At 38.7% G+C, this 11,149-nt stretch overlaps 2 protein-coding genes across 2 annotated transcripts in view; both read left to right on the top strand.

Moving 5' to 3' along the window:
* The window catches only part of CBG22485, a gene marked incomplete at both ends in the record, with an annotated part of 9,153 nt that extends 2,999 nt beyond the window's left edge, over positions 1 to 6,154 (top strand). Inside the window, 7 exons of the mRNA XM_045243507.1 lie at positions 783 to 1,297; positions 2,172 to 2,233; positions 2,339 to 2,409; positions 3,094 to 3,680; positions 4,689 to 4,806; positions 5,028 to 5,630; positions 5,906 to 6,154. Of these exons, the coding sequence (XP_045097582.1) occupies positions 783 to 1,297; positions 2,172 to 2,233; positions 2,339 to 2,409; positions 3,094 to 3,680; positions 4,689 to 4,806; positions 5,028 to 5,630; positions 5,906 to 6,154 (2,205 nt within the window). The remainder of the gene's footprint in view (positions 1 to 782; positions 1,298 to 2,171; positions 2,234 to 2,338; positions 2,410 to 3,093; positions 3,681 to 4,688; positions 4,807 to 5,027; positions 5,631 to 5,905) is intronic.
* A 3,192-nt stretch (positions 6,155 to 9,346) lies between these two features.
* Positions 9,347 to 10,900, top strand: CBG25828 (the record flags this gene model as incomplete). The annotated part of the gene is made up of 3 exons (XM_045243505.1): positions 9,347 to 9,471; positions 10,530 to 10,616; positions 10,789 to 10,900. The coding sequence occupies 3 exons, from the start codon at positions 9,347 to 9,349 to the stop codon at positions 10,898 to 10,900; spliced, it is 324 nt and encodes a 107-aa protein (XP_045100522.1).
* Between the last annotated feature and the right edge of the window lie 249 nt (positions 10,901 to 11,149).

Raw genomic sequence — 11,149 nt, 5'->3', positions numbered from 1 at the left:
TATATTTATTCGCGATGCATGGGGGGGAAATCGATAGTAATTAATTGTGGAAAATTCCGACCCATTGAGAGCTAAAAATGTCTGAAATTGGCTGAAAAATCGCACTGAAATTGGTTCAAAAATGGGGCGAAAATTGGCTGAAATTGTCTGAAAATTTGAGGAAAAATGAGCGCAAATCGATCTACAGTAACCTACAGTAAACCATCAGCTGATTTAAGGCTTGAAATTACTGAAAATTATGATCTAAAAAATGGCTGAAATTTGGCTTAAAATGGTCTAAAAATCAGAGAAAATCGCGATCGCTTTCTGAGGATTACTGTAATTTTGACAAAAATTGGCCAAAAAATTGGCCCTAAACATAGGCTGAAAATGCACATTTCAGCACAGAGATTGCTCAGTCTTAAAAATTGATGATTTTAACCCCCCAAAATTCAAAGAAATAAATGCTGAATTTTGACTGGAAATGGTCCAAAATGACCCAGTTTTTAGAGTTTTTTGGCTGAAAGTGAGCCCCGGAATTTCGAAAAATCTCAAAAAAAAAGCTAAAATTACTGAAAATAGTGGAAAAATGGATCTACAGTAACCCCCAGTTTTTCGGCCTTTTTTTTGGGGGCTTAAAATCACTGAAAAATGACGCATTACAGATCCTTTTCCTCCTAAAATGACCCAAAATACTAGCCGATTGCTCAGCTTCAGAATTTGCCGAAATTTAGCTCAAAATGCTCCAAGAAATGAGCCCCCGATGATTGCTCAGCAGCCTTAAATCCCATTTCTTCTTGCAGTTCAACAACTCGGACATTGAGAATGACGACGATCGAGACGAAGTCGATGGCGGCGGCGGCGGCACGACGTCATTATCGCCAGACCGTCGCCGCGCACTGCCAGACTCGGCGCCGTTCCGTGTCCAAATCGCCAATATCTCATCACAACACATTGAAGAAGAGCTCGTCTACTATTTCGGTGGAGATCAAATCAAATCAATCGATATTCGGAAAGAGGATGGAAACGCTGAAATCGAATTCGAGTCGAAAAATGGGCTGATCCACGCGCTGACTCGTCACGAACAAGAATTCAAGGGACGCGTTCTGAAGGTGTACGTACGTCAGAATCGAGAATCTGTCGCGCGGGTGACGTCGCGGTATGCGGGAGACTATCGACAGTACGAGAGTGCTGATAGTCATTTCAACAACAGCGGACGACGTGATCATCGAAACATGAGCAATCAGCGGAATCATTATAACAGTCAGAGCAGCTTGAACAGCGATCGACACTCACAATCGGGCAGATATGAGAAGGGGTAAGGGGGGGGGGTTTGCTGAAAATGGCTGAAAATGAGTTAAAATTGTTGGAAATGGTCCCCAAAATCGGCAAAATTGACGTTGTAAAATCACGTTTTGGCTAGAAAAGGAGAAAAAAATCGCCTGAAAGTGGCCCGAATTTAGCCCGAAAAAGGCCCAGAAGGGGCCTAAAAAGCCTGAAAATTCGAAAAATTAGATTTTCGCAGATCGATTACGCCATCATTTTTAGGGGGTTTTTTGGGAGGAGAAATTTACTGAAAATTGGCCGAAATGGTCTGAAAAGAAATGGTCTAGAACAGCCGAAAATCAAGCTAAAATTGTTGGAAATGGTCCCCAAAATGACTGAAATCACTTGGAATTGGCTGAAAATGGCCGCAAAATTGATTAAATTAGGTCTAAATTGGCTAAAGTTAGGCTGAAATTGGTCTAGAAAGGCCTAGAATAGCCTAGAATGATCCAAACATGAAACTGACCGAAAATCACTAAATTTGGCTGCCCAGAACATGTAGGACCCCAAAAATTGACTCCAAAAACATGAATTTTGGCTGAAAATGCCCCCGAAAATGGCTCTGAGATTGGCTGAAAATCAGTGAAATTGGGCGGAAAATGAGCCCAAAACCTCCCCTGAATCGGCCTAAATTGGCTGAAATGGGCCTAGATGGACTTAGAATGATCCTAGGGAAAAATCGGTCGAAAATGGTCTCGAAATGACCTTAAAATCGATTGAAACGGCTGGAAATGACTGAAAATGGCCCTAGAATCGGCCTAAAATGGCCTAGAAGTGTCTTATTTTAATCCTAGGAAAAATTAGCTGAAAATCGCTGAAATTTGGCTGAAAATGACCCCATTCCAAAAAAAAAAGCCATTTTTCAGATCACGCAATCACAATCACTATGGAACAATGCCGGCTGGCGGATATCACGATCGTCGTGGAGGTAAGAGAATTGGCCTGAAAATGGGACCATTAAGGGCCTAAATAGGCCTATTTTGAGGCCTATTTCTAGGCCTAAATCTGACCTAAAACCGCGACATTTTTGCAGGAAATCGAAACAATAACAGCAACAACTACGGTAACAACGACTACAATAATCGCAGTTTCCGAGCGCCACGGGTAGGTTACAGTAATCCTTTGGACCCATTTTTTTAAAGCATTTTTGGGCATTTTAGAAGTACAGTAGTGATAACTTTTTGGGGTTAAAACCACCTGAAATCGGTTCCTACAGGCCTTGAAACCTAGAAACCTAGAAACAACGTTAAAAATTCTAGAAAAAATGCGATTTTCAAAAAATTGTCTACATGGCCTAGTGGGTTTTTGGACAGCAAAACTTACGAATCTCAACACCGGGGTTTGATTCCACCTGGCGCTAAACTTTTTTTGTTTTTGTGTTGAGCATGTTTTAGGGGTTCTCGGCGCTTCTGAATGTCATTTTCAGATTTTTCTGAAATTTTGAAATTAAAAAAAACACTTTTCGTTTTTTTTTTGCTTTTTTGGTTTTAAATTACGCTAAAATGAGCCCAAAACGAGCCGAAAGCTGGAAAAAAACGCTCGACATCGAGATAAAACGACGACGTTAACAAAATTGCGTCTATGGCCTAGTGGGTTTTTGGACAGCAAAACTTACGAATCTCAACACCGGGGTTCGATTCCACTCGGCGCCAAACTCTTTTTGTTTTTGTGCTGAGCATGTTTTAGGGGTTCTCGGCGCTTCTGAATGTCATTTTCAGATTTTTCTGAAAATCTGAAATTTCGAAACTCGAATTTTTTTTGCCATTTTCATGAAAATTCTGATTCCAGCAACCGTATGATCGTCAACACAGCGGAGGCTACGATCACCATCACCATCAAAACGGTGGACCCCTTCAACGCTCGGGCTCTTATCAGCACAACTCCTCCAGCAATGATTGCCGCCTATCATCTCAAAACTATCAGTATCAACATCAGCCGGGATCCATCGCCGCCCGATCGTCTAGGACCGAATCAGCGAATTACAATGATAATGGATTCTCACGAACGTCTTCTAGAATGTCGCTATCGCAGAATCCAGAAGAAGTGGCGCCCAAGAAGCCGGCGGCGAATCCGTTTGGAGATGCGAAGCCAGTGGATACACAGGCCAAGTTGTTGGAAATGGAGAAACGAAGAGCCGAGAAGCAGAAGGAAGTGAAGGATGAGCAATTGGCGGGAGATCATGAATCAGCGGGGGGCACCACCACTACCACGACGACAGCAATATCCCATGAGAGTGTGAGAAGCGGTGGCTCCTCGTCTTTCAAGCATCAGAATCCACGTCACAACTATCAGAAGGGAGGGCATCATAGTCAGTATCAACATCATCCCGACGAGCAACACTCTTATAATCAAGGAGCACCGCCTGGATCGGTTGTGTGAGTTTTAGAGCTTTTTTGGGAGAGGGGGGGGGGTTAAACATATCCAAAAATCGAATTTCTGGCTTTTTTTGAGCTCAAAACACGCTGAAACGATCCCAAAATGACCCAAAAAACCCCAAATCCCTTTAAAAACCTAAAAATCGAGAAAAAAAACGCGATTTTCAAAAAATTGTTTGCATGGCCTAGTGGGATTTGGGACATCGACATCTACCAATCTCAACACCGGGGTTCGATTCCACTCGGTGCCAAACTCTTTTTGCTTTTGTGCTGAGCATGTTTTAGTGCTTCTAGACTCTTCTAAATGTGATTTTCAGATTTTTCTGAACTTTCGAAACAATTTTTTTTTTCGTTTTTTGGACTTTTTGGGGGTTAAAACACGCTAAAACGACCCTAAAACGACTCAAAACATAGAAAAACGCTGGAAAACGAAGAAAAAACGAGATTTCAAAAAATTGCCTACATGGCCTAGTGGGTTTTTGGACACGCAAGCTTACGAATCTCAACACCGGGGTTCGATTCCACCTGGCGCTAATCTTTTTTGCTTTTGTGCTGAGCATGTTTTAGGGCTTCTAGACACTTCTAAATGTCATTTTCAGGTTTTTCTGAAATTTTGAAAATCTAAAATTGCGAAAAAAAAACTTTTTTTTCATTTTTTTGGTCTTTTTGGGGGTTAAAATACGCTAAAATGAGCCCAAACGACTCAAAACAAAGAAAAAACCATCAAAATCGAGAAAATACTCGATTTTCAAACAATTGTCTACATGGCCTAGTGGGTTTTTGGACAGCAAAACTTACGAATCTCAACACCGGGGTTCGATTCCACTCGGTGCTAAACTCTTTTTGCTTTTGTGCTGAGCATGTTTTAGGGGTTCTCGGCGCTTCTGAATGTCGTTTTCAGATTTTTCTGAAATTTTGAAAATTCGAAAAAAAAAATTTTTTTCAAGTTTTTTTTTAGCTCAAAAATCACGGAAATCATGACTGAAATTTTTATTGTTGTGCTTCCAGAATCAAAAAACGTGAATCCATCGATCATCAACTCCATCAGAATCAGAATCAGAGTCTTCTGAAGGACGACGAAACGCCGCCAGTTGATCCGATTCAATATCCGACCGAAGATGCTAAGGTAACGCGCAATTTAGTCTGATTTCTAGGCTTTTTAGGCCAACATTAGGCTTTTTTATAGACGAAATTCCAGTCGAACAGATAGGAATTTCTTACTGGAAATGACCCAAAAAAAACGCTTTTGAGATTGCTCAGCCTTAAAATTCTCATTTTTGGCTCCAAAATTGCTCAAAATTGCCCCCCCCCCCCCGAAGTTCTTTCTAACCGAAACGCCAGTTTCAGAAGATGTCGACGGCGTCAGACTCGGCTCAATCCGAAATGAACAAATCGACGTCATCTGAAGCAGCTCCAGCCGCCGCCGCCACGTCATCAGCATCATCGTCACATCATCAGAATTCTTATCCACGTGGCGCTCGAGGACGTCCATCGCTGAAGCCGTACACGGCACGAGGTCACCATCACGGACATCATCATCATCAACTTCAGAAGTCGGCGACGATGGGACAAATCGAGAAGACGACGACGACGTCTTCTAAGGATTCTGGAGCCGCTGGAGATACGGTAGCTGCTGCTGCTACTGCTGAGAAAGGAGGAGCAAGCTCCGCGCACAATCAATCGGGCCATCAGAAGAGAAGATACGCTGATCGTGGTGGATACAGAAGATCATCGATTTCTGGAGGCTCAGAATCTGGAAAAACTGAAAAATCGACGTCGTCGGTGACAACAACGACGACCACGACGACGGCTTCACGTGGCAATTATCAGCAGAGACGTGGAGGAGGAAGAGCGGGCGGAGCTTCCCGAGGGGCCTATTCAAGCAGAAAGAGTCAGGATGGTGGGGAGAAGACGATAATTGAGGAGGAGAAGAAGGAGAATAATCAGAAGGTAGGGGGATCAGATTGCTCAGCTTAAAATTCTTTTTTTGGGGGGGGGGGGGGGATTTTCGGCTGGAAATTTGGCTGAAAATGAAACTGGAAGCTCGATGTTCGACTAAAAATGAGCTTAAATGACCTAAAATGAGTCTAGAAATTTGGAATTTTGGCTGAAAATGAGCCTAGAAGGCCGATTGCTCAGCTTAAAAAGCAATGTTTTTTTGTCATGAACAGTTGTCATTTTTTGGCGATTTTTCACGACGTTTTTTCAAATGTTTCAACGTTCAGGATGACAAAACAACGACGACGTCAACTAGCACCGCAAAGCCGCCTTCAGAATCCGCAGAAGCATCAAAACCGACGACGACGACGACGTCGTCATCTGGAGACGCGTCAGCTGCTCAGCAGGACGCTCTACAGACGCCGTCTACACCGAAAAAGAACAAGAAGGACAAGAAGAAGGAGAAGAAGAAGGAGGCGAAACAGACGCCACTCGGGAATAACAAGTTTTCGGCGTTGCTCAATGTTGATGCTTAGAATTTGTTGAGAAATTTCCAGATTTTTCTAGAAAATTTGAGCTTTTTTGAGGTTTTTTGAGTCAAAATGGCTGAAAAATGACGATTTTTGCCCCCTTTTTTAAACTAAAAACCGCTAAAAATGCACCAAATTGACCAAAAATAGTCGAATTGCTCAGCTTTAAATTTTCAACCGAAATTGTTGGATTTTTCTTGATTTTTCTAAAAATGCCTGGAATTTTCCATTTTTTGCCTATTTGGTTTATGGGGTCTCTAGCCCTCATTTTTTTGGCTGAAAATCTGGAAAAATCTGAAACTTTTAAGCCGAAAATCTGGAATTTTTTTTTGCAAGTTTTCGGCTGAAAACCTGGAAATTTTGACCCAAAAACCCTTGGCTGAATTTTTCGCTGAATTGTTTTGAAAATTTTTTTTCAGATTTTTGGGCTGAAAATTTCAGATTTTCAGCCCTATTTTTCTGTATAGGCACTGATTAATTATTTTTTTTTCATCATTTTTGAGGGATTTTTCCCTAAAAAAAGTGCAATTTTCCATTTTTTTTTTGTGTTTTCGTGTTAAATGTACTAGCTCCGCCCACTCTTGGCTCCGCCCACCCCACATTTTTTGTCCCACACAGAAGAATTCCACAGTTTTTGTTCGTTCTCAGGTCAATCGATTTTTGTAGTTCCAGAACAATGTTTTTTTTTAGTTTTTCAGATGTTTTGGAAATTCTGGAAATCTGGAAATTTTGGAATTTTCAAAAAAAAAATTTTTTTTTGGAAATTTCGAATTTTTCGATTTCTGGAAAATTCTGAAAATTTGAAAAAAATTTTTTTTGAAACCCAAACATTATTATTATTATTGTCCTAATTTCTCTAATCTCTCTTCTCTCTCTCTCTCTCCATCATTCTCAACCTCCTCCAATTAATCGTAATTAAAGCGAGTATATATTCTAAAGCCCCGCCCCCTTTTTTGTTAAAAAATCGTCGTTCCAAAAAAGTCGAAAAATTCTGCCTCCTCACCTTTTTCTGATTTTTTTCTCAAGCCCCCTCTTAAGCCCCGCCCCCTTTTATGAATGTTCCTCTTAAATTATGGTACCTCTCCAATTGTATGTGTTTATTTACGCGTTTCTTTTGTTTTTTTGGTAGATATGAATATGGTGTGACGATTGTCGCTTTTTTGAATTCTTGGGGACATCTGGATGGATAGACAGACAGACAGAGTTTTTGAAAAAATTCAAATTTTTGAAAGTTCGAAAAATTCTGAAAATTGGCAATGAAATTCAAAAATTCAGAAATTCAGGAGTTCAGAAAATTCAGGAATTCAGAAAATTTAGAAATTCAGAAATTCAAAAGATCTGAAACTCAGAAATTCAAAAATCCAAAAAATCAGAAATTCAGAAATTTAGAAATTCAGAAATTCAAAAATTCAGAAATTCAGAAATTCAGAAATTCAGAAATTTAGAAATTCAGAAATTCAAAAATCCAGAAATTCAGAAATTCAGAAAATCCAAAAGATCAGAAATTCAGAAAATTGAAATTTTTAGAATTTCATTCTGAATTTCAAAAGTATCTCGTTTAGAGAATTTTTCAACCTCCAATTTGAATTTTTAAAAAATATTGATTTTGAAGAAAGGTACAGCTAATTTAGGGACTCTTTAATTTTAAAAAATTCAAAAAAAAACTTTTTTTGGAATTTTTCATATTTTCGTGATTTTTTTTTAATTTTTCAATTTAGTCAAATTTGCTGATATTGACAAAAATCTCATTTTCGAACAAGAAAACTGAAAAATGTCTAGAATTTTGAAAAAAAATATATTTTTCAAAATTTTTCACAAAAAAATGTTTTTTGGGACTTATATGTTATATTGTTTCGTAGAACTTTTCATGATCTACATTTCCCAATTTGAATTTTCTCAAAATATTGATTTTGAAGAAAGTTACAGCTAATTTTAGTGACTCGAATCTTGTAAACGAGGTCAGGTAAGCTCAAGGGCTCGAGCTGGACCCCTGATAACTGATAATATGTAGAATTTTACACCATTTTGTAGAGCTTCTTAAGATCTACATTTTCCAGTTTGAATTGTTGAAAAATATTGAGTTTGAAGAAAGTTACAGCTAATTTTAGTGACTCGAATCTTGTAAACGAGGTCAGGTAAGCTCAAGGGCTCGAGCTGGACCCCTGATAACTGATAATATGTAGAATTTTACACCATTTTGTAGAGCTTCTTAAGATCTACATTTTCCAGTTTGAATTGTTAAAAAATATTGAGTTTGAAGAAAGTTACAGCTAATTTTAGTGACTCGAATCTTGTAGTTCCATGAAACGAGGTCAGGTAAGCTCAAGCGCTCGAGCTGAACCCCTGATAACTGATAATATGTAGAATTTTACACCATTTTGTAGAGCTCCTAAAGATCTACATTTTCCAATTTGATTTGTTGAAAAATATTGAGTTTGAAGAAAGTTACAGCTAATTTTAGTGACTCGAATCTTGTAAACGAGGTCAGGTAAGCTCAAGGGCTCGAGCTGGACCCCTGATAACTGATAATATGTAGAATTTTACACCATTTTGTAGAGCTTCTTAAGATCTACATTTTCCAGTTTGAATTGTTAAAAAATATTGAGTTTGAAGAAAGTTACAGCTAATTTTAGTGACTCGAATCTTGTAGTTCCATGAAACGAGGTCAGGTAAGCTCAAGCGCTCGAGCTGAACCCCTGATAACTGATAATATGTAGAATTTTACACCATTTTGTAGAGCTCCTAAAGATCTACATTTTCCAATTTGATTTGTTGAAAAATATTGAGTTTGAAGAAAGTTACAGCGACTTTGGTAACAGGAAAAGTTTGGAATTTTCGAAAAAAACATTTTTTTTTGAAAAATTTTTTGAGCCCTATTTTTCCGATCCTATAAACTTTCAAAAAAAAACACACACACACACACAGTAACAATCAAAATCCAGTCTCCTCTTTTACCCTCATATATAACTCTATTATGATGACACATACACATACACATACTGCCATAAACAGAGAATTCCCGACTCCGCCCACTTAATCTTCGTCCCGCCGAAATAAAAAAAAGAAGAGAGAAACAACCGGATACCGGAGTCGATCAACTGAAACGAAACAAAGAATTCATCTTTTTTTTTTAGTTGATCTACTTTTTCCCCGAAATAGAATCCCCCCCGCATTTTTCGATCATTCGACTATTGCGCAATGCTAAAATCTGTCCTAATTTTCCTTCTGGGTACAGTATCCCTGGTACACTGTACCCCTTCGGTATGGTCATGCCCGTTTATCAATCCAATGGGACAAATGGGAATGGGACCCGTTGGTGAGGAGTGAGTTCTTCTTCTTCTTTTTTTTTCAAATTCTGAAAAGAGCGTTTTTCCATAAAACGCGCCTGAAGCGCCCCAGCCAGTTGGACTTTCCACATGAAAATGTCATTTTTGAACTTTTCAAGTTACGAGCTTCAAAATGAGCCTAAACACGACTAGAATCCTTTAATCTTGAGAATTGAGGTTAGAGACGCAGTGTGTCTCGCTTCTCTGCGCTCTAGCCTTTAACTTAAAGGTGCCATAACTTTGTTGGTTTTTGTCTGACTTTGATAACATTTGAAGCAATCGATTTGGCTAAATAAGAGCTTTAAAATGAGTATAAACATGACAAGATTTGACAAAGTTTGAAATTTCATGTGAATTACGACTTTAAAGGCGCATAGAGTCGGAAATTTCATAATGCAGCGAATCTAGTCGTGTTTAGGCTCATTTTGAAGCTCTGAACTAGGGAAATTGAGAAATTTGATTTAGACAGTTTTAGCACAAAAATGAGCCAAGGTACGGTAGAATGGAAAACTCGCGAAATTTTGAAAAATCAAAAACTACTGTAACCCGATCAGTAGGTTTTGAAATGGATTGAATCTAACATTTTTGAACATTTCAAGTCATGAGCTTCGAAATGACTATAAACACGACTAGGTCTTATTAATTTTGAAATTTTGCGTTTTTTTTTGGGTCCCGCCACGAAAAGTGGCAAATCTCAAAATTGAGCTAACCTTGTTGTGTTTGAGCTCATTTTGAAGCTCTTTTCCAGCCAAATCGATTACTGTAATTTTCAACAAGATATGACAAAAACTAGCACAGTTACGGTAGTTTTAAGAAAAGAAAGCTAGAGTGCAGAGAAGCAAGGCACACTGCGTCTCTAACAAAAAGTGGGCGGAGCCTAATGGTGTGGGGGCTCATTTTGAAGCTCTTAACTTGAAGAGTTCGAAAATCGAGTTCTCGTCCAGAAAATTCAAACGGCTGGGGCGCTTTTGGCGCGTTTTATGGAAACCAATTTCTCATTTGGAGCGATTAAAGACATTTTTTCAACTTTTTCTCTGAAAATCTGTTATTTTCAGCTGCCCGACAGACTCATTCATTCATTACTACTCGTGCTGTGATGATAATCCATTCCAGTGCTGTTTTCACTTCGAAACCTGGGCAATGTAAGTTTTTGAAAATTTTTGAAAAAAAAATTTTTCAAAAATTTTTCTAGAAGATTCCAAAATGTCTATTCGTGACATAATTCTATTAAAATGGTCACATATGACCAAACATGGAATTTATATATATTCTTTTGAAAAATACCAAAATTTCAACAACATTAAAAATTTTCAGCGTAATCTTCGGAATCGTCGGTATTACTGTAATTGTTGGAAGTCTGTTTGTGGCTGGAAAGTTACTCATGACTCCGAATTATTCGAAAAATCCGCCAAATGGAAGAGTTTGAGATTTCGAACCTAAACAATTGTATTTATTATTTTTACTTTTTATGTGAAATTGGATAAAATTATGTACAAATCATGTTTTTTATCTATTTTGTTGTGTTTTTAGCTTCAAAATGAGCCCAAACACGACCACTTTCTGTCAACATTTGAATTTCGATCAGTGCGTTGCGGTCGCGTCGCGGTCGCGACGCGGTTGGCAGGTCAAAACTCAAAATTGCGCTAGCCTAGTCCTGTTTAGACTCATTGTAAAG

Source organism: Caenorhabditis briggsae (genome assembly GCF_000004555.2).
Source record: "Caenorhabditis briggsae complete genome, chrIII, whole genome shotgun sequence".
NCBI classification, from domain to species: Eukaryota; Metazoa; Nematoda; class Chromadorea; order Rhabditida; family Rhabditidae; genus Caenorhabditis; species Caenorhabditis briggsae.
Note: the sequence above shows the minus strand (reverse complement) of the source record. Positions and strands in the feature narration are given on the sequence as shown.